At 42.7% G+C, this 23,570-nt stretch overlaps 2 protein-coding genes across 2 annotated transcripts; both read left to right on the top strand.

Moving 5' to 3' along the window:
- The first annotated feature begins 4,229 nt into the window (after positions 1-4,229).
- LOC140315798 (trypsin-2-like) lies at positions 4,230-6,713 on the top strand. The gene is made up of 7 exons (XM_072393377.1): positions 4,230-4,266; positions 4,490-4,676; positions 4,835-5,017; positions 5,229-5,290; positions 6,003-6,151; positions 6,240-6,348; positions 6,658-6,713. The coding sequence occupies exons 1-7, from the start codon at positions 4,230-4,232 to the stop codon at positions 6,711-6,713; spliced, it is 783 nt and encodes a 260-aa protein (XP_072249478.1).
- Positions 6,714-6,907: 194 nt separating this feature from the next.
- LOC140315797 (sialic acid-binding Ig-like lectin 15) lies at positions 6,908-10,301 on the top strand. Its single transcript, XM_072393376.1, has 3 exons — positions 6,908-6,962; positions 8,642-9,034; positions 9,877-10,301. Exons 1-3 carry the CDS (start codon positions 6,908-6,910, stop codon positions 10,299-10,301), a joined length of 873 nt encoding a protein of 290 aa, XP_072249477.1.
- The last annotated feature ends 13,269 nt before the right edge of the window (positions 10,302-23,570 follow it).

The raw sequence follows: 23,570 nt of genomic DNA, 5'->3' as shown, positions 1-23,570 counted from the left end.
AGTTCAGTTTGATCCCGTCCAATCAGAACAGAGTAAAGAGTCTCACCTGAGATGCTCACAGACAGAATAAGGCAGAAACCCTGAGCCTGCAGCCACATCTTCAGCCTGATCAACCTGAAGTTCGAATAACGATAACAGGAAGTGGAACATGGTGAACTTGACTTTTCCGGTCGGCTGGAAAGAAGAAGTGAAAGCAGAAACAGAAGAAAACCCACCTCAGCGCGGTTTAACGGTGGCGTTTTAATGTGGTTCATCAGAAATGTGACCTCTGTCTTTGTGCCTAAACTTATGATCTTTGTGACCTCTGAAAAACCTGGAACTCCGTTTTAATTCTGTCTGTAAACCCAGAGAGAAAAAAGGAGATGATTTTCCAAAGGAACTTTTTCTGAACCCCACGCTCTGACTCACCGTATCCATGACAACGTCACAGGACGGATGACTGACACCCTGAATCACGGATGACTCTAAATTTAGCTGCACAGCTTTGTTTTGTTGTAATATTTTATTTTGAAGCACTTTGGTCAAACTTGGTTGTTCCTAAATCTACTTTATGAATAAATTTACTGAAATAAATGCATCAGGAGGAAGAATCAGTCTGAGAGTCTCAGTTTTTCTCAGTTCAGCTTCTACTTTCTGCTGTCTTAGTTTCCCAGACTCACCTGTATTTGTCCTCAGTCTAGTTTTATTCTGGTTTTATTCTGGTTTTATTTTATTCTGCTTTTATTCTGGTTTTATTCTGGTTTTATTCTGGTTTTATTTTATTCTGCTTTTATTCTCCTCTTTATTATTGGAGTTTGTACTCTTTTCTTTTTTTTTATTCTTTTTTCAGCGCTTCGTTTAGTTTCCTGTTTTATTTTGAAAGTCCGTTTCCTGTTACTCTCGTTCTAGAGTATTTGATGATATTGGCGTTATGTTGAATTCTGGTACTTTAGTATTTCAGAGGCGGCAGGTGAGAATAATTCAAATTATGCAGCTAAATGAGCAGAAATCAGAGGAATTGTTGAGTGATTTCAACTCATCGACTGGCTGCATGTGACATCTTCCAAAAGCACTCAGTCCCTTCAGCATCTGTTGCTTAAACCTGGAATTTAAATGGATATTTCAGAGTTTTTATCATGTGATTTAGTAGAAGATGGCCGTCTGCAGGCTGGATTTTATGTGGTGTCATATTCTTTCCATGTAGTGCTGCAGGTTTTATTGTTTTCCCCTTTGCTTTATTTGCTTTATGTCCTTTTCTTTTTAACTCCAGTGTCTGTACTTCTGTCTGTGTTTCTGATAAATTGTCAGTAAATGTGACCTCATGGAATTAAACCTGCATTATACTAAGAAATGAAGGTAAATTTAAACAAGCAAAACTTTAAGGTGTGAAACCACTGTTTGATGAACCAACTGTCAGAAGAAATATTTCACTAAACACTCTGACAGGAACAAAGTTATCAGCTTCTCATTTACATAATTGTAGTTTTATCACCAACAGACACTTCTGAGAATTTGACTTTCAAACTGTTTAACTACATTTACAAGCAGCCTGTGTTAAGCTCATATTACAACTCATCCATTTGTCTGTTACTGGTTCAAACATTTAACTATTCTCAACCAACACAGAGGCCAAATCCTGACTCCAGGATGAATTCTCTTATAAATTCCACAGAATTTATTTCTAAGAAGGTGAATTAGATCCAACAGAAACATCCAAACACAAAAACAGTGTTTCCTGGTTGTAAGTGACAGAGATACAGGATGTTAAATGGCTTAAATTCTAATGAAGCAAAGCCCTAAATATGGGCTCAGTCATAAGCAAACCCTGTGAGTTAATGTGACAGAATGAGACGGGCTGAACAGACAAATGTTTCACTTTTTAACACAGTTTATGCTGTTCGGAGGCCGAACCCTAACCCTAACCATCAGTTTTCCACGTGTTAAAGCTGCATGACCCAACCCAAAAACATCACGTAATTAATTAAATTGTGTGTTTTTAACTCGTGTTTCTGCAGCGAGGCTCATCGAGCTTTGGGAAGACAGAGTTTCAAACATTACTGTGGTTTTAGATGAAAAACTCAGGACACTTGGAGGCAGCATTTCGACCCTCAGGAACCTTTCAGGAAACCTTTCAGCGGTTGATCAGCAGCTGGAGTTCAGGGCTCAGACAGTAAATCCTGCATCGTCTTCACTGTAAACTACATCTTCCCTCATCAGCAAAGTGTTTAGCGGTGGTTTGTTGTTCCAAAATGCTTTGTGAATAACTCCAGTGTCTGTACTTCGGTCTGTGATTCTGATAAATTGTCAGTAAATGTGACCTCATGGAATTAAACCTGCATTATACTAAGAAATGAAGGTAAATTTAAACAAGCAAAACTTTAAGGTGTGAAACCACTGTTTGATGAACCAACTGTCAGAAGAAATATTTCACTAAACACTCTGACAGGAACAAAGTTATCAGCTTCTCATTTACATAATTGTAGTTTTATCACCAACAGACACTTCTGAGAATTTGACTTTCAAACTGTTTAACTACATTTACAAGCAGCCTGTGTTAAGCTCATATTACAACTCATCCATTTGTCTGTTACTGGTTCAAACATTTAACTATTCTCAACCAACACAGAGGCCAAATCCTGACTCCAGGATGAATTCTCTTATAAATTCCACAGAATTTATTTCTAAGAAGGTGAATTAGATCCAACAGAAACATCCAAACACAAAAACAGTGTTTCCTGGTTGTAAGTGACAGAGATACAGGATGTTAAATGGCTTAAATTCTAATGAAGCAAAGCCCTAAATATGGGCTCAGTCATAAGCAAACCCTGTGAGTTAATGTGACAGAATGAGACGGGCTGAACAGACAAATGTTTCACTTTTTAACACAGTTTATGCTGTTCGGAGGCCGAACCCTAACCCTAACCATCAGTTTTCCACGTGTTAAAGCTGCATGACCCAACCCAAAAACATCACGTAATTAATTAAATTGTGTGTTTTTAACTCGTGTTTCTGCAGCGAGGCTCATCGAGCTTTGGGAAGACAGAGTTTCAAACATTACTGTGGTTTTAGATGAAAAACTCAGGACACTTGGAGGCAGCATTTCGACCCTCAGGAACCTTTCAGGAAACCTTTCAGCGGTTGATCAGCAGCTGGAGTTCAGGGCTCAGACAGTAAATCCTGCATCGTCTTCACTGTAAACTACATCTTCCCTCATCAGCAAAGTGTTTAGCGGTGGTTTGTTGTTCCAAAATGCTTTGTGAATAACTCCAGTGTCTGTACTTCGGTCTGTGATTCTGATAAATTGTCAGTAAATGTGACCTCATGGAATAAAACCTGCATTATACTAAGAAATGAAGGTAAATTTAAACAAGCAAAACTTTAAGGTGTGAAACCACTGTTTGATGAACCAACTGTCAGAAGAAATATTTCACTAAACACTCTGACAGGAACAAAGTTATCAGCTTCTCATTTACATAATTGTAGTTTTATCACCAACAGACACTTCTGAGAATTTGACTTTCAAACTGTTTAACTACATTTACAAGCAGCCTGTGTTAAGCTCATATTACAACTCATCCATTTGTCTGTTACTGGTTTAAACATTTAACTATTCTCAACCAACACAGAGGCCAAATCCTGACTCCAGGATGAATTCTCTTATAAATTCCACAGAATTTATTTCTAAGAAGGTGAATTAGATGCAACAGAAACATCCAAACACAAAAACAGTGTTTCCTGGTTGTAAGTGACAGAGATACGGGATGTTAAATGGCTTAAATTCTAATGAAGCAAAGCCCTAAATATGGGCTCAGTCATAAGCAAACCCTGTTAATGTGACAGAATGAGACGGGCTGAACAGACAAATGTTTCACTTTTTAACACACTTTATGTCATTTGCAAAGAACTCTTAAGCTGTAGTTTTTTCTTGCATCTTTTGTTTTGTACAACTATATTGTAAAAATAATTTAAAACCTGAACTTGTCTTTTTGAGCTGCTGTAACGTGAACTTTCCCCACTGTGGGATCATGAAAGTTTTTATCTGTTTTAAGTAGATTAGTCACTCTTTTATTTTTTGAGCTCAGCAGAGAAGTCGATTTAAGGAGATTACACTCGAGAAAAACGGGTAATAAAATCTGCATTTGTGTTTTTAAGATAAGTCCACACGCTGTGACTGGAGGATCCATGTGCAGCAGCAGGCTGTGCACAGTATAAGAGGCACGTGCACACTCCTGCCACACAGAACGGCAGCCATGGCTCTTCTGAAGCTTCTTCTCTTGCTGTGGGTCGGTGAGTAATCAAGCGTTCTGCACAGCTCCAGCGTTTCTTCACTGGTTTTTCTGTTCATTTGCCTTCTTCTGGACAGAAATATCCCAGAGTTAAAAACATTGCTTTATTTGGACTTTTACTTTTCTTGTTAAGCTGCTTGTGAAGTGTTTTAAAGATGAATCTGGTGGTGATAGAAGCATTTATTCATTCATTTCTGGGTAAAAAAAGACGTTTTCTCATTCAGGTGATGTGGTGATCTCAGGGAGGAATCTGCAGAAGAGGATTATTGGGGGTCATGATTGTGACGAAAAAGAGCGTCTTTATCATGTGTTACTGGTACAAAATAATGGAACACATTGGGGATTCTGTGGCGGCTCTTTGGTCAGTGATAGGTGGATTCTGACTGCAGCTCACTGCTGGGACAAAGGATGGTGAGAAAGTTACGGTTTCATATAAAACATTATCACACTTTTCCTCTGAGGTATCGATCATTAATAGTTGGATCAACAGCACTTCCAAAGAGAAAACAGAATTATTCATGTTCATGATCAGAGTTTTTATCTGTAATAACCAGATGTTTGCTGTGTAGGACTATGGAAGCACATGTAGGGATTCATCCTGAGAGTACAACCAGAGTGACGATGGAAATCAGAGATGATCCTGTAATCTATGCTGATAAGAACGGCAAACATGACATCATGCTGCTGAAGCTGCCTTCCCCAACAAAGATTAAACCTGTAACAATTCCTGACTGTAAAAACCGTCTTAAAGTGTAAGTCTGAAAAGTCTCTTTAAAGTCTATAATGAACGTTTAAAGTCTTTAATGTACGTTTAAAGTCTGTTTAAAGTCTTTAATGTACGTTTAAAGTCTGTTTAAAGTCTTTATTGTACATTTAAAGTTCTGCAGTCTGTTTTCTGACGATGTTCTTTGTCTACAAACATGCATCAATGTCCCTACTTTTATTAATCTTGTTGTATTTCAGTGGCGACAAAGTTCAGATTGCAGGTAATGCAGCAACAACGATGGGCCCAAACAATGAAAGAAGTGAGAATAACTTTGATTTTATGACCACAGTTGCAGGTTTTTTTCATTTCCATGGTACAAAACAGTTTGGATCAGCTTTGGTTTTATTTACATCCAAAACAACTTGCCTGTGAGGACCGAAGAGGATTTACTTCCCTGGATGAGTTTGGGTCAGACTTTCAGTTCAGAAGGGTCTGAATATCATGTGTGCTCCAGAGCTCAGTGTGACCCAGACTGATTCATCCAGGCTAACAGCTGATAAATACTGATAAGATACTGCCTAACAGCTGACTTCTGCCTGCAAAGGAAAACTAAAGCAAATCATTAATTTAAATGAAATAAAATTAAAGCTGATTCAAACTGTATCATGTAAAGGAAAAGCACCGATACGTGATGTTTCTACTGTTTAAGTCCACAAAGAAAAAGGGAGGAAGTGATTTGTTTGTTAGATTTTACTCAGAAGAGTTTTGGTGCTGATCCGGATCCTTTAATGAATCCATTTATTTCATAAAGCAGAGGTTTGCTGCCTCAGGCTGCTTTTCATTGATAATTTAAATCATTAAATATCAGTAACTCCCTTTAAGGAACTCAACTCATATTTATTTTATTCTGAAACATTCTGAATAAACCTGATAAATAACTCAGGATAAAAATCTACAGCTTTTTATCCATTTAAATACTTTTACATGTAAAAATGTTTCATTTTTCCTCATTTTTCCTTCATCTACAATAGAACCAAACTTTACTTTAAAGCTTCAGTGTGCAGACATTGATGTTATTGACTGTAAGAAGCTCAGTGACGCTTTAAAGAGGAACGCCTACCAAAGACGGGTTTATCAAGATTGGTTCTGTGGTCAAACCCCCAACAAGGATGCATGTCAGGTCAGTCAGCCACCGAAGATATTCTGTACAATCAATGAAAAAAAAACATTTTTACATTTAAAGTAATAAACATTTTTCTTTCTCACAGGGAGACTCTGGTGGAGGAGTTCTGTACCAGGATGAGATTTATGGTGTGATTTCTTTCACTGGAGATCACAATAAAGCATGTTCTGAGCCAATTGGCTTCATGGATGTGTGTGAATATAAGACGTGGATAAAAGATACAATTAAAACATGGAAAGAGAAATTAGGAAATAAGATAAAACAGTGTCTCTGGTGTGGCTAAATGGAAACTTTACCAACACACTTATATTGTCAGGACACCAGCTGCTGTTTGACCTTATTGGAAAAAGTATGAAATAAAACATGATTTCCTCCTCAGATTGTTGTTTTTTTCTCTTTATATAAGAAATGAATTCATTCCTTTGTGTTGCTCGTCTGTGTCGATCGTTCAGAGTTATTCAGTCTTACTCTGATGCAACTATCTGTTCTCATGTTATTAACAGCAGGAGCTCTGCTCCTCGCCGGGTTTTTACTTCTCTTTCTGCTGCCGGTGGATTAAACACAAACTGATGGATTTATTCTGCTTTTCCATCATGTTTTACTCAGTTTTTGCTGCTTCCAGCATCACAGACAAAGTGATAAAACAGAAGCTGGAGGGAAGCAGAAATAAAAAAGGGAAACACATGAGTGGAGGCATGTCTGGGAGTTGGTGAGTCACTCAAACTCTGCTGCCGTGTCTTCGCTGGTCTCCTCATGGACGCTCGGTGGCTCTGCAGCTCTCTGAAGATGCTGCTGTTCGTCTCAGCAGGTGAGTCGACTCAACATCTGCAGGAGCTTTCTGTCGCTGTGGCTTCACTGTTGGACCAAAGGTGGGCAGCTTCAGAACAGCTAAAAGGGGAAAAACGCGCAGAAAACGACTTCTTACTTTGAGCTGCAGCAGGAGGAGGCTGCATGTTGCTGTAGAATCTCAGTCCTCCAGGACAGGTGGACTCGTTGCTTCTTGAAGACGTTTCACTTCTTCTCTGAAAGGCTTCAGCTCTAGTTGGTGGCATCAGCTGATGAGCAGTAAAGGAGCCGTTCACTCCGGTGGATAACCAAGCTGGGCCTCAAATCAGCAAAGAAATACGGACCAAACAGCACAATTAGAGAAGAGAAGAAGAACAGGAGCAGACATGTTGTAGTTCCATAAGTGGCAGGAGGGTCAGAGAAACTCAGAGAAACTGCATAAAATACTAAATCCAATTTGTTTGACTCTGATCAGTACCAACGGCGCCAGGATAGATCCTGTTTCTGCTGACGTTCAGCACGGTGAAGCTGATGCTGGCCACCTTTAAAAGATCAAAATTAACAGGAAAATCTGATCTAAGCAGTAAAAGGACCCAAACGTCAGTCAGGTGGTGACACATACGACCTTAAAGGGGAACTCCGGTAAGAACGTCCATCTTACTCAAAGTCCTCGTTCACGTTGTCAGAATCTGATAAATATCCTGCCATGTTGCACAAAACTATCAGCAGCAAACTCTGTGTGAAGTTAGCCGACTGTCACAGAGCACGGAGTGAATAAGCTGTGCTGCAGGGGGCCGTGTGGATGAAGTGGTCCCAGCAGAGTGCCTGTGTAGAAATCCCTCCGTTAGCTCTCCTATAGCTGCAAGTAGCCACATAACAGCAGCTATGAGCTAACAGAGCTATGAGCTAACAGCAGCTATGAGCTAACAGCAGCTATGAGCTAACAGAGCTATGAGCTAACAGAGCTATGAGCTAACAGCAGCTATGAGCTAACAGAGCTATGAGCTAACAGCAGCTATGAGCTAACAGCAGCTATGAGCTAACAGCAGCTATGAGCTAACAGCAGCTATGAGCTAACAGAGCTATGAGCTAACAGAGCTATAGCACACGTTCATTCATTCATTCTTCTTAAAGTATTGGTGAAATAAAGACAGATAATGCCTTATTTAGAGGCTGCATCCTCTAAGCCTCGTTCACTCCGTTATATGGATCTCCAGTTATCTAAATATCTTCTGAAGGACGCCGACTTTCACCAAACTGTTCTCAGTGAGTAGATGAACGTATTTCAGCCAGAAATAAGGTTTAAAAACACCGGAGTTCCCCTTTAAGACCCTTTTTCAACCAGCTCAGAACTGAAGAAGCCTTTCAGGTGAACAAAGAAGAAGTCCGGCTGATCTAACTGAAGTTCTTATGATCAATAAGGTTATTATCGGTGTGATTGAACTCTGGAGGAAAATAAACGGGCGTCACCTTTAAAACTGTTTTTACTTTAATCTGAAACAGTTGAAAGGGAAAAATGCAGCTTGTAATATGAACTCTTCTGGTTTGGGACATTTTTTCCTTTTCAAAAGGAACAGTAAATAATATATAATAATAATATATAGTTCTATGATAATAATAATAATAATTTTGTGGAATTCGAGCTTTAATCTGCAGGTCATTTTGTGGCGTTGGACCTCTTCGCTCTTCTTTTCCCTGCAGCGCTCAGCAGCTCCGGAGATGACGGCTGGTCCATGCATGTGCAGCCGGAGGTCCGAGGTATCGACGGCTACCCGGTGGTGCTGCCCTGCACCTTCAGCCACCCGCAGCACTCCCAGCATTCCTCGCTGCAGGTTCTGTGGCGTCTGGGCCACGGTCAGGGTGCCGCCGTCCTTTACCGCTGCACCAGCCGGGCCGGAGCCCCGGACTGTGTGCCGGGTCCGAAGCAGGACCAGCGCTATCGGCTGGAGGGCAACCCGAGGGAGCACGACCTTTCACTGCGCATCAACGGCGCCGCCCTGCAGGACAACGGCCGGTACTACTGCCGGGTGGAGGTCCAGGGACGAGAGCACATCAGCTTCGAGGACAAGATGGGGACCAGGCTGAGAGTGGAGGGTACGGTCCGAAACATCTCACAGTTAAAGGGTTAAAGCAGAGATCCAAACAGCAAAGTGCAGCTGAGTCTGGAGCTCATTTTAACCTCCTGCTGGGTTCTCTGGGCTCGGCTCCATCACTTGGTTTGGTTTGAACACAGAAGGTCAAAGGTCAACCTTTGGTTTCTGCATCATTATTCTGAGTGAATATGATAAAGCTGACCCAGTCTGTTCTGATAGAAACACGTCATTATAAGAGGGAGATGTCTTTAAAAACACGCCTGAAACGTTTCTGTGATTCATACAGAAAATTATTCCAGTGAGGAAATATAATTCCCATTAAAAGGTCATTAAATCTCCAGGCTTTCAGAACTTCTGCCTGGGTTTGCTTTGCTTTTTTAACCATCTGCTCGACTAACCTTTGGCTTCATGGAGCTCTGAGATGTCCTGTCCTGCTCATCTGGACCCAGCTCATTTGGACCCAGCTCATCTGGACCCAGCTCACCATCGTCTGTGCTTCTGAAAGCTCTGGAAACGGTCCAAATGTTGGCTGCACCGTGTCCCATCACGTGTTTTAGGATGGTCACGGATAATGAGCCCACGTTCTGTTCATTATAAGTCAGACAGCAGCAGAAACTAAACTCCTGTTTGTCTCACCCTAAAACATTTAGTCATAAGTTCTAATGAGAGCGTGTTGGAGCCGGAGCAGTAGATATTCAGTTATTACAGGTTTGAACCGTGTAAAAAGCTCTTCCTGGAGGATCATTGATCTCAGAAACCTGCAGAAGCTGCATCACGTGCTTCTGCAGCTTCTTTAAAACTTGTTCATCTCTAACTCTTGCCCCTCTGCTCCTGTGGCTGCAGCTCCTCCAAAGATCCTGGACCTGTCGGTGGACGGCAGCGAGCAGGCCGGGTTCAGAGCTCTGTGCCGGGTCCAGGGCTCCCCGCTGCCGGACGTCCAGTGGCTCGGTCCGGACGACCCGCTGGAGGGTTCCCCCGTGGGGTCGCTGCCTCAGGGCTCTCCGAGTCGCTACCACACGGTCAGCCAGCTGCGAGACGTGGAGCCGGGCCAGCAGTACACCTGCAGCGCCTCCAACCCGCTGGGCAGGGAGCAGGCCACCCTGTACGTCCTGGCGCCGCGGCCCCCGCCGGCGCTGAGCGGGGCGCCGCCGCTTCCCCTGCTCCTCCTGTCAGTCGCTGTTGGGGCCAAAGTGCTGCTGCTGGTGGGGATGGGGGTGTGGATGGTGCAGGGAGGGGCCCTGCAGGCACCCAGCTGCTGGAGGAAATAATCAGTGTTCAGAAAAGGCAGAATTCAGCTGTGAGATGTTCTTTATGGACATGTGTTGAGTTGAGTTAAAACTACATGGAAATATAATAAACTAATAACTAATGAAACGTCACAAGAGAACTTATTGTGTTATTTCAATGTTTCACAGCAATCTGTGTTTATAGCATATAAAATCATGAAAGAATTCACAAGATTTTTCTTTGATGTAACATGAAATAAAAGGTAATAAAATACTATTTATTCTATTTATGATATTATTTATAATAATATTTATTCATATACTAATTCTTCTCACTTTAATTGTAAAATATGATTTTTATTTACTATAATCTTAATAAATAACTATTCATAAATGTTTATTTTAGGTGAAAAAATACAAAAACAGCACCAGTAATCAGGCTTTTTATGAATCGTTTTGGTTCCTTGATTTAAACCAAACAAAGCGTTTAAATCAAAACTGTTTCACACAGAACTGGACTTTGGGTCTCAGGGTTCAAAGACTTTTGGCTGATACTGAAGTTTGGCTCCATTTTTGGACCATTTGGAGTGTTTCTGTTAAAACTGAGTTGGATAATAACAAAAAACAAAACGGTTTTACAGAAAATAACAAGAAGGCACATAAAAAGAAGGACTAAGGCTGGAGGGTGCTGCTCAAATCCATCTTTCCAGAGTTGTGGGGAGACTGGGAGCCTCTCATCGGGTGAGAGGCGGGGTTCCCTGGGTTCACCGTCCATCACAGGAACACAAAGAATCTGAGAGTTTTCCCTGCATCTGTGTCGTTATTGTAGAAATTAACATTATGATCTTGAATAAACCGAGCATGTAAACAGAGAACAGGAAGGGGCCAAGGACTGAGCCCTGTGGTACACCACACGTCAGCAGAGCTTTTAGGGAAATAAAGCTTCAGAATGACCAAACAGGTTGTATTCGGGAGATATTAGCATCATAAATAAAGAGCCAAAAAACTCCAAAGGCTACAATCAACTAAATTCAAACTTAAAACTGAGCTCTTTCTGCACTCAGCAGCATTCGGTCGGTTCCTAATAAGAGCTGAATCTGGGTTTCTGAAGCTGTTACAGTCACCTTCTCCAGAACCTTTGGTAGATGGAGCCGTTTGGAGATCGATCTGTAGTTCTTTAAAGATTAGGAGTCCAAGAAGGTTTCCAAAGCAGTGAATGAACATGTTTAAAACTGCCAGAAAACATCAAAGTTTACAGATAACACGGCTGACTGTGGGAAATACTTATTTATAGGGACAATATCTACAATTCAGGTTTTACTGGGACCGAAAAATCAGGACTGGAAATTCTGGAAGAATCAGGCAACATCTGAGTTTTGATATTTTTTCACTTTATTAATTATTAATAACATTTTCACAGGAAGTTCAGCGTCAGATTATTACAACAACTATGATTATTACAGGATTATAGCAGTGAGAAGTCAGTTAATGCTTAAAAATTTACATAATTATAATATAAAGTCATCATTTGGTTTTCTAGTTTCACACATTAAACATATTTAATCAAACAGCTTTTATCTGCAGCATCAAAAAACTGAATCATTGTCAAACCAAACAGCTCGAAAACTTCCAGCGTAAAGAAGTGAAGCGTAACAGCATGTCTGACGCTTTCAGGAGGCGCTCATCAGGCACGTGAGAAAACTTCTTCCTGAATCATTTCCCCAAAAAGCAGCTGACCGTGAATCACTCGTTTTTATTCTATTTCTGAATTATTTTACTGCTGTTTGTCCTAAACTAAACAAACCTGAAGGAAAAAGGACTTCATCAATGACACATTTCACATTTCCGTGGTGCTTTGAATGCAGCACGAGACGTTTAGCTGGAAGAAACTCATCTTTCAAAGTTTAAAACACCAAATTAATTAGAGTTATATAGTTAAAAGGTTTACAGTTAAACGTTAAAGGGGCATAAATCTCCTCTTCTTTGTGTTTCAGAGTTTCATCTCACAGAACCAGGGTGATTAAACGTGTTCCTCTTTATCATTTAGAGATAAAGTTCACAGTAAAATAATGTGTTTAAATAGTTTTATCTGGACTCAAACTGCCTTTACAGAAAAATAATTATTTTAATTGTTAAAAATAGTTTTTAAAAGTAGTAAAGAGTCATATCTGTGTGTCCTGATGTAGGTTAAAGTGTTTTTAGGAGGACAGATTCTTTCATTCAGATCATCTGATATTCAAACTGCTGCCACACATTCGACTGTAAATGTCATAAAGTAATAAATAAAATGTAATAAACAGAAAAATGTAATAAACAGAGAAATGTAATGAATAAAATGTAATAAATAAAATGTAATAAACAGAGAAATGTAATGAATAAAATGTAATAAATAAAATGTAATAAACAGAGAAATGTAATGAATAAAATGTAATAAACAGAGAAATGTAATGAATAAAATGTAATAAACAGAAAAATGTAATAAATTAAATGTAATAAAAAGAGAAATTCATCATATATTTCAGCGCTGAACCGTTTTTAAAGGCTTCGCAGAGTCAGGATTTATCAGACTTCCTTCTCCTTAGTTTCATCTATGCTCCTGATGGAGATAATTAATCATTAAAACAACCTTTCTGAGTGATTCTCGGTTAGTTTTATCTGAAGTTTCTGCTCTGAGGAGGATGCAGTGGAGCCTTTGGGTCACACAGGGAGCAGAATCGGATGCTTGTAGCACAGAGGACGGATGGCCTTGCAGCAGTCCTCATCCCTCCAGCCACAGCCCTTGTTTCTTGTCAGGCTCATAACAGCACACTGTCCCTCCTCCACCCCCCCGGGCTCCCCCTGCTCCCAGCCGCTGTAGTTAACGGGAGCATCATCCAGCCAGTACCACTCCCCTGAGGCGGAGCTGCGCCGCAGGCTGATCCACACCTCCTGCGGGCCGCCGTTGGCAGCCTGGGAAAGGAAGCTGCAGACCTGTTTGTGGAGAAACTCGTTTGGGAAACTGACCATCGTCAGGCCCCCGCTGCACGTTGTGATCGACTTCGGCCAACTGCCTGCATCTTCAGGGATGTTCACGACCTCCGGAGCCACGACACAACCTCTGGGGTCTGTGAGAGCCGAAGACAAAAAGCTGAGGACGAAGCTGAGAAGGAACCACAGTTCATGCATCGTGATGTGGAGGCCGAACCCTAACCCTAACTATCAGTTTTCCACGTGTTAAAGCTGCATGTGACCCAACCAAAAAGCATCACGTAATGAATTAAATTGTGTGTTTTTAACTCGTGTTTCTGCAGCGAGGCTCATTGAGCTTTGGGAAAACAGAGTTTCAAACATTACTGTGATTTTACATTAAAAACTCAGGACACTTGGAGGCAGCATTTCGACCCTCAGGAACCTTTCAGGAAACATTTCAGCGGCCGACCCGCTGATCAGCAGCTGGAGTTCAGGGCTCAGACAGTAAATCCTGCATAGTCTTCACTGTAAACTACATCTTCCCTCTCCAGCAAAGTGTTTAGCGGTGGTTTGTTGTTCCAAAATGCTTTGAATGAACCATTCATTTCTCTGTTTTAAAGACTTTACACTTGTGTCCTCCTCACCTGTCACTGGACTGATGATCGGTGCCGGGTTCCCAAAAAGAGTGCCGTTCTGTTTTCCCACGAAGTAGACGCCCATCCTGGAGGAAGCGTGCCAGATGACCGTCGTTTCTGACGACACTGTCAAGACTGTGGAGACGTACTCTGTCTTCTTCATCTCCTGCCAGGCTTCACTCTCCAGAGGATTTCTACCGACGTGAATCCCGTCTTTGGAATCTTTATGGACCACAATCACGGCATAGTTAACCTGCTCTGAGACTTTGGTGACCACATAACAGCTGGCGAAGTCCGTCTGTGGAATCAAAGTGAGGAGTAAACCTGGACGATGGAGGATGGCTGTGCCTGACGTCTCCACCACGGCTGAGTCTGGCTTAAAGGCTTCGACTCTGCTGGATCCCATCTCTGACAAAAGTACGACTGTGTTGTCCTCAGCACCTGTAGCCAGACCTGGAGGAATGGGGAACTTGAGCCTCTCATCTTTAGCTGGCTGCAGCACGGCGTACAGCAGCCCACAGGTGCACTGGAGTTTGAGAGCACAGGGGTGACCGAAGAGGACGGCCACCGGCTTTGCTGCTTCAACAACTCGCAGAGCTTCTGCCTCCTGGAGCCAGATCTGAGCTGCCTGTTTGGGCCGAAGCTTTACCTGCTTTGTCACTGCTTCCCCTGCAACAGTCACCGTGTTTTCTTCACCAGCGTTGACGATGAGGAGTCTGAAAGGACTTCTTTCTCTAGCAGAGACGCCGGCAGCTTCATAGACTGGTGGTACTGGAGGGATGAAATATTTCTTGCCGAGTTGGTCGGCAGGTATAACCAGAGCTGTCTGCATGCTTCTGCTTCTGGAACTGAAGGCCTGGACAACTATTCTTTTGTCGCTGGTGATGTGGAGGGTCTGGTCAGAAAGACTGAAACTCTCATTCAGGTTTTTGAACTCCTTGAGTTCAATGTTTACATCAAAACTGTGCGTCTGTCCGGCCTGCATCAGTCCTGGGTTCTGGCTTCCTGAAGTCAGATTGAGGGTTACTCTCGTCCCATCGTATAAGGCAGTGATCCAGACCTTGTTTTGGGGTCCAGCAGGATGATAGGAGGCGATGTTCTCTGGAAAAACAACAACGAACTCACGGCCAGTGTCGTTTCCTGCTGGAGTCGCTGTGGATTCTGGAAAAACAGGAAATAAAATATGCTGAAGCACAAACTCTACATGTGCCAGAGAAATGTCAAAATAACAGATTTAGCATTTAAATGTGGTACTTAAATAAAGATACAGCAGGAGAAACTTTATTAACCACTGCAAGGATCCATCTGTCCAGTCAGAAGGAAGCAGTGACATGAAAAGATAACTCCTGATGTCGAACGATCCGGCTCAGCTGGTCGTTTACACGCTGGCTCATAACCAACTGAGCGGGACCGAAAAGTTCCCAACTTCATGGTCAGACTGTTGAATCCAATGCTGTCTTATTCATTATAATCCAAATTATTATGTATTCATGCACGGCCAATTTACTTCAGGTGTCTGTGAACGGATCCCAAAAATACTTCAGTTCAGTTGAACCCAAGAAAACACAAATAATTCCAACATATTTGGAAAATTTAGCATAATTATGCATGAATAATTATGGGTGCCAATGCCAAAGGCAGGGCACACATATTACTATTGCTCATACTTATTATTCTTCCGTTTCCGTCAGTTTTTCGGCGCGCTACTCGTCCCACAGCGAAGGTCCGACTAAAATAAAAAACACATCGCTGCGTGCGCGCCGATGGGGAGAAGTGTGCTTGTATTTATCTCTCTCATTACTCGAAAGGAATAGCGGATAAATGGGAAAAAGCGGGAAAATTGTCAATGGGAAAATGAATGGAGAAGGCCTAAAAGAGGAGGATATTGGAGGCCTCTTAACTCAGCCATACAGCGTCACACACACATCATTCAAAGTTTGTGTGTGACAGGAAAGACTCAGCTTTAACTGTGGTAAAGGGCTTGTTAATAGCTTATACAGCTTTGACACAACGGCAGTTTACGTTTTAGGTGTCCAGAGGAGGTCGTCTCATGTCGGTTACACTCTAACTGTCACTCTAAAAATCTTTTTAAAAAGTTTCTCGAACAAATTCCTCTCACGTCCAAAATATCTGCCTGATCTGGATAAATTATATATCAAAACGTAGGTATTTTAGTTGTCTTTCACCCAATGTGACTGTCATTGAGCTTGGCCTCACAGATTTCTCACAAATCACCTCTGAGCGCAGAGAGGGAACATTCCATCCCATTATAAAACGGCCAAGCCCTGAAATCAGCCCACGGGGGATAGAAGAATAAAAATGACACCGCTGGCTTCCCCCGTCCCTTCTGGCGCTCACGGTGAAAGAATTATTCAGATCCGACTTCTACTTTTCGAACAGCGAGCGTTTGTTCCAGACTTGTGCCTCAATATGAAAACCCCATGATTTTAAGGGGACAAAGTGAGGTGCAGATTTGACAGTTGACAGTTGGCAGGCACAGCTGTTGCCCATAGCAACTAATGCTGACCACACCCAAGATGGCTGCCCTGTTCTATCACAGCTGATGAAGCCAGAGCCAAGATGGCGGATGAGGGCAGAGCCAAGATGGCTGATGAGGGCAGAGTAAACATAGCAGCAGATAGCGCGCACTAACTCATAAATTTCCATTATTCAGAACAGATTAACGGGTTCATGCCAGCCCCTGATGAGACAAATGCGCGCGATAGCGCACATTCACTCATATGTTTTCCATTATTCTGAACACATCAGTTGTGATAACAGCTTCATGGCAGCCCCTGACGACACAAATGCGCACGATAGCGTGCATTCACTCATATGTTCTCCATTATTCTGAACAGATCAACCGGGCCTTATGTGTCTAAAGCAGGCAGATTTCACCAGAACAAGCCAGAATCTCATATTTCAGACTGGATTATGATCATATAATGGTTGACCTTCAATTTGACCTTCAACTCTCAGCACATTAACTCATATGTCTCTGTGTGGACGGGCAGCAGCTTGGCACCCATCAAAATTTCTTCGGAAATTTTCTAGTTATATCTGCTTCTCAAAATATGTTGACAACACAAAGCTTATTTATGACATGGAATGGAAATAAAACTAATGAGATACTAATCACAATAAGTATAAAACAGGTTATCCTTCAGTTAGATAAAGAAAAATAAGAGCTTTTATTTTGTAGTGTCCGTCTGATCCTCAGCAGCTTCATTTTGGAGACACAGAGAAGCAAGTTTGAGCCTTAAAATTAAACATTTTTTAGCACTGCTCTTGAATGGTTTAGATTCTTCCTGCCAAGTTTTTCTGTCTGCCTGGATGGATCAGTGTCTCCCTTGTGGTGTTCCTCAAGGGTCTATTTGGGGGCCTATATTATTCTCCTTATACATGCTCTCCCTGGGATCCATCCTCAGAAAATATAACATCTCCTTCCACTGTTATGCAGATGATACACAGATTTACCTTCCACTAAAACAAAATGACTCCCATTCGTTCAAACGGTTATTAGACTGTTACTGGATGGCCTTAAATTTCTTAATTTTTAATGAAAACAAGCCTGAGGTCATTGTCTTTCCTCCCAGTGCTGCTTGTGGTACTCATGGTGACTTCGGCCCTCTTGAGCCATTTGTTAAAGACACTGTAAAAGACCTCGGTGTAATTTCAGACTGCAATCTTAAAATGGATAAACAGATAAGCTCAGTTGTTAGATCTAGCTTTTTCCAGCTAAGGTTTCTATCCAAGGTCAAGCCTTTTTTATCCCCTAAAAACTTGGCTATTCATGCCTTTGTATCGTCCCGCCTGGATCATTGTAACGCCCTTTATGCAGGAACTATGGCAGCCCGCCTTCTTACCAAAACTCCAGCATATTACACCTGTGCTTGCAGCCCTTTCCTGGCTCCCTGTCTGCTTTAGAAAACATTTACATTGGTCTGGCCCCTCTGTACATGTCAGAGCTCATAAAGTTGCAGACATCATCTGGGGCTTGAAGGTCAGCTGACCAACTGCGCCTGGCTGTGCCTCGCTCCAGGTTAAAGAGTAGAGGTTTTTGCACCAAATCTCTGGAACGAGCTGCCATTGGCTCCCTCCCTCGGTGGTTTTAAATCCCACCTAAAACCCATTTCTGTGCCCTGGCGTTTAACTCAGCTTGATGGTCTTATTTCTTTATTTATATGTGTGTGTTTTGTTCCCCTCACTTTCTGTTGTCTGTTCTGCTGGTTATCAGGTCTATTACCTTACCTGTCCAGCTGTTGGTGTTGTTTTTAGTGCTTTATCAATAAACGTGACTGATTCTCTTGTGTGTTACAGGTGAAGACAGACAGCAGCTCAGGTCAGGAAACACAATAAAACATCCAAACTGCACTGAAATAATGTTTGAATGCAGATATCATCTGAAGGCTCAGTCTGATCTTAAAAAGCTGATAAAACCGAAGGCTTCGGGTTATATTCGCAGCATTTATAACCACAACCAATGCCTGCAATATGTTCACCTTTGAATTTGTTCAGTGAATCCAACTCAGTTGGAACACGAGATAAGTTTGTGAAAAATGTGTTTCTGACTCATTCCCAGGTCTGAAACTGCCCCAAAGCGCCCGGGAGCTGAGCCTCTTCAGCATGACACCCAACTCATGTGTATGGCTGTGCACGTGCAGGGCTGTGCACGTGCAGGGGCTCACATGGGCTTTTATAGCAGTGCTGTTCCATCTCACAACTGTAGGGGGAGCCAAAATGAATTGAACGCCTGATATTTTGACTCCTGAAGGGCTGAGAAGAGGAGTTCAGGGGAGTCGAGTTTATTTGTAGCACATCTGCAGAATAATTCGGTAAAAGTTCTTTACATAGAATAAAAGCATTGCAGCGGGGAGCGGAAGAAGCATTAAAATACGTAAAGAATATAAAGAGAAAGAAATAATATGATTAAAATGAATTAAAACAAGCAACAGTCTCGATAAGTTAAAAGATATCGTGCAGATTTCATTTAGGCTGGACTCTGGACTGAACCAGCTGACCCGAGTCCTTGGATCTAAGAGCTCTGCTGGGTTTAAATTCTCTGAACATTTAAGACATTTAAATACAAATGTGCTGTGAGAGTTTACCTGCGTTCAGAGCTGCAGGCAGCAGCAGGAGGAAGAGGAGCGCCTCGGGACTCATGGCGCCGGAAGAAGCCAGAACTTCTCTCTGAGAAAGATGATGCTGCAGTTTCAGCTGTCAGAAGCATCCATTTCAGTAGAATAAATACAAATAAATGCAGTTTTACTTCAGTTAGTTCAGTCAAAACGAATAGTGAGTTCAGTTCATTCCATTTAATGTAAAAGAATCAATTTAATCAGAGTTTAAAGTTAGAATAATTAATTTCATATAATTCAGTTTATTTTACTCAGTTTAACTTAGTTAAAGTGTTCAATTGAATTTAACCTAATTATGTTTTAACTTAATTCATTCATAGAATAAAATTTACTAAAGTCAGATATTCTTTCAGCCTTACATTTAAAGTCAAATATCTCATAGTTTTTACTAAAACAGTCAAATATCTCATAGTTTTTACTAAAACAGTCAAATATCTCATAGTTTTTACTAAAACAGTCAAATATCTCATAGTTTTTACTAAAACAGTCAAATATCTCATAGTTTTTACTAAAACAGTCAAATATCTGCAGGATCCTCAGAAACACAAATGAGCCGTGAAAATAAATTAATCATCATCAAAGAATCTGAAAACGCGTGTAAACGCCGAAGAAGAAGAAATACAAAGAGTAGATTTGACATAATGATGAGTGTGTTTTACAGAGAAAAAGAAGAAGAAGAAGAGCCGTGAGCCTCACCTGCCCGTCAGACTGTTTAAAGAGAAGAAGAAGAAGAGGAGCCGTGAGCCTCACCTGCCCGTCAGACTGTTTAAAGAGAAGAAGAAGAAGAGCCGTGAGCCTCACCTGCCCGTCAGGTGGTCAGAGTGTTTTCCACACTCTTCTTCTCTCCTTTTCTTATGGAAACAGCACGTCAGACTCAGGCTGATTTGCATGCGGTGCACCTTTGTGTTTTTAAGCGGGCTGATGGTCAAACTGCAGCCGAGTTTCAGCTTCTGTCGTCAGAACAAAACTCTGCTGAACTGCAGGTGTTTTGTTGAATCAGCTAAATAGATTTTAACAGGTTAAAGGTCCTGACTAAAGGTTATTTAACACTCTTTTCCTGTTTCGGAGAGTGATGCTGATTCTGTTCAGAACATGTTGACATATTTTAGTTAATTGAACAGAACTGATTATTGATTATTATCTTTCTTTCCAGTGAGTTTGATTTAATTTGTTCTGTTTATATCACATTTAAACATCTTTTCCAGTAAGTTAAGGGTGATTCTCTAAGCTCAAAATGCAAATAATGATCCGTCCATCCATCTTCTATTGCCGCTCAATCTGTCGGGCGGGTCGCGGGGGGTGGAGCTTATCCTAACGGGGGGTGGGGCTTATCCCAACGGGGGGTGGAGCCTATCCCAGTTGTCATCGGGCGAGAGGCGGGGTTACACCTGGACAGGTCGCCATCACAGGCCACACAGAGACGAACTAAACAAACAACTCCACACAGACAGAACCAGCCGGGAATCGAACCTGGAACCTCTGCTGACCACCACAGCACAAATAATGATAATAATTATGAATCTGCCATTGATTGGTGTCCCATTGACAACTTATTGATGATTCTCTGATGGAGTTTGGCCCAAAGCGGTGAGCCACGACCCATCCTTGTTGGAGAGGCTGAACCTTTGGTGGAAGCTGCTTTTATACCCAATCCTGACACCCTCACCTGTCAGCAGGTAACCTGCTGCTTGGAGAAGCTCCAGAAGCTGTTGCTGTAGATTCTATAAACTTTCTGTCTTTCTTTGGCTCAGAACAGCTTTTACTGAGTGCTGCTGCAGCAGATTCTAACACAGAAACATAAATTAAATGTTTTTCAGAGACATTAAAAATCCAAAACTCTTCTTTTCTTGATACAAAAATAGTGTAAAATGTTTTAAAACTTCACGTGTTGGAAATAAAGACACGACGTTTCACACATGAAACCAAATTTAATGTAATTCCATTGAGTTTGTTCACAAACTCGATTCTTTTACAATGAAAATGATAAAAATATCTGAAACGGTAAAATATGGTCACACACAGGATCACTACTGTACTACTACTACTAGATTTAACCACCACAACAAGCAAAAAGAGCCTAAAACCAATAAATATAGTTAACTTTAAGGTCCCCGAACACCAGGAGATGTACATCATCATCATTAAAGAGTTATTACACGTTAAAAACTTAAATAATCAGGTTTTGACTGAATCATGGGTGTTTTTCCACTCAGAACCGTTTAAATCATATTAAAACACACGGTTGGTGGAAGACTTTACAGGAAGTGATGGTGAGGCGGCTCGCGAGGTCTGACTGGGTTCTGGGATGTGTTGCTTTCAAGATTCAAGATGGAAAAGATTTATTTCCCCAACGCTTCCGTTCCCTAACATCACTGGACTTTACGTTTCTGTGCAAAGTCCTGTTGGAAAGGCGGGAAGCAGCGCTGTCTGGGCCAGATGTTTATTCTACCCAGCGGGGGTGGAGCCTATCCCGACGGGGGGTGGGGCGGGAGACAGGGGGGTGGAGCCTATCCCAGCGGTCATTGGGCGGGAGACAGGGGGGTGGAGCCTATCCCAGCGGTCATTGGGCGGGAGGCAGGGGGTTGGAGCCTATCCCAGCGGTCATTGGGCGGGAGGCAGGGGGTTGGAGCCTATCCCGACGGGGGGTGGAGCCTATCCCAGCGGTCATCAGGTGGGGGGTGGAGCCTATCCCAGCGGTCATTGGGCGGGAGGCAGGGGGGTGGAGCCTATCCCAGCGGTCATTGGGCGGGAGGCAGGGGGGTGGAGCCTATCCCAGCGGTCATTGGGCGGGAGGCAGGGGGGTGGAGCCTATCCCAGCGGTCATTGGGCGGGGGGTGGGGCCTATCCCGACGGGGGGTGGGGCGGGAGACAGGGGGTGGAGCCTATCCCAGCGGTCATTGGGCGGGAGGCGGGGGGTGGGGCCTATCCCGACGGGGGGTGGGGCGGGAGACAGGGGGTGGAGCCTATCCCAGCGGTCATTGGGCGGGAGGCGGGGGGTGGAGCCTATCCAAGCGGTCATTGGGCGGGAGGCAGGGGGGTGGAGCCTATCCCAGCGGTCATTGGGCGGGAGGCGGGGGGTGGGGCCTATCCCGACGGGGGGTGGGGCGGGAGACAGGGGGTGGAGCCTATCCCAGCGGTCATTGGGCGGGAGGCGGGGGGTGGAGCCTATCCAAGCGGTCATTGGGCGGGAGGCGGGGGGTGGAGCCTATCCCAGCGGTCATCAGGCGGGGGGTGGAGCCTATCCCAGCGGTCATTGGGCGGGAGGCAGGGGGGTGGAGCCTATCCCAGCGGTCATTGGGCGGGAGGCGGGGGGTGGGGCCTATCCCGACGGGGGGTGGGGCGGGAGACAGGGGGTGGAGCCTATCCCAGCGGTCATTGGGCGGGAGGCGGGGGGTGGAGCCTATCCAAGCGGTCATTGGGCGGGAGGCGGGGGGTGGAGCCTATCCCAGCGGTCATTGGGCGGGAGGCGAGGTTACACCTGTTCCTTATTCATATTAAATCCTTTTGCATGAAGATGGTTATTAGTTATTATTTATTAGGGTTGTTAGACCTTTTAGACCTTTGATTAAGTGTCAGAAATGCCAACAAACTGATTTCATTATGATTGGAGTTTGGTGTGACTTACAACGGATTATTTTAAGTGTTTATGATGCATTTTTCCGCTTGAATTTGACCTTCTGGTTAACTGAATCTCAACTTTAAAGTTTTCAGAGCATCCCAAACCGACTATGATCATATTCTACAAACTCAAACTTCATTAAACTAAATGAACAATCTGAACAATTCTGCCAATCAGATGGGCTTTTTAGGGAACTTTTTCAGATAAAAACAACTTAAAGTTCATCTAAAGTTGCTCAATGGCAGGTTGCAGCCTCCATTCCTGAGTAAAATGTTTGCTTTTTACGTTTAATATGTTTAAGATTTAATTAATCATTTGCCTCTTTTTACCTGCACAAACCAACCATTTGATGCAGGACTAAACACAGATCAAACCATTTTCAGCCAGATGTGAGCAGCTGTGAGTGTTTTATTCATTCTTTTTACTGTCAAAGAGACCTCCTGAACAGCATTTCAGATCATCTCAGCTGTATTTTTACATGAACCAACTTTAATTTTGTAAGCTTTTAAGCCCTTTTAGGCTGTTAAATCTCCTCTCTTCGAATCCTATCAGTTTCAGAACACAGACAGTCTAACATCAGATAAATACCAGCAAATAAATGCCATCAATTTATGTTGTCGTTTGTACCAATAAGCCGATCTGCGGTCATCACGCTGAATAACTGCCGATGTTTGGCCGGTATATCTGTGCCCCTCGGATCCTAAGTGCTTGAGAAGGACTTAGTTTATTGGCATAAGGCCATACTAACACTTAAATATGTAGACCCAAGTGTGCTAACTTTTCTTTTCTTAGGTTTAAGCATCAAAAACAGGTGATTGAGTGTCAGCGATAAAAGCTACGGGGTTGGGATTAGGAAAGTATCCGCTCAAAATGGTCTTTACATTTTTGGATGAAGAGTATTTGTTTCTTACATGACTAATAAAGTTTTACATATGGAAAAAGGGACGATAGAGCATCACACACGGCGTTT

This window comes from Leuresthes tenuis, unplaced genomic scaffold, assembly GCF_036924035.1.
Source record: "Leuresthes tenuis unplaced genomic scaffold, fLeuTen1.0.hap1 SCAF_10, whole genome shotgun sequence".
Classification (NCBI taxonomy): Eukaryota; Metazoa; Chordata; class Actinopteri; order Atheriniformes; family Atherinopsidae; genus Leuresthes; species Leuresthes tenuis.
The sequence above is the reverse complement of the archived record's forward strand: the minus strand, read 5'-3'. Positions and strand labels throughout refer to the sequence as shown.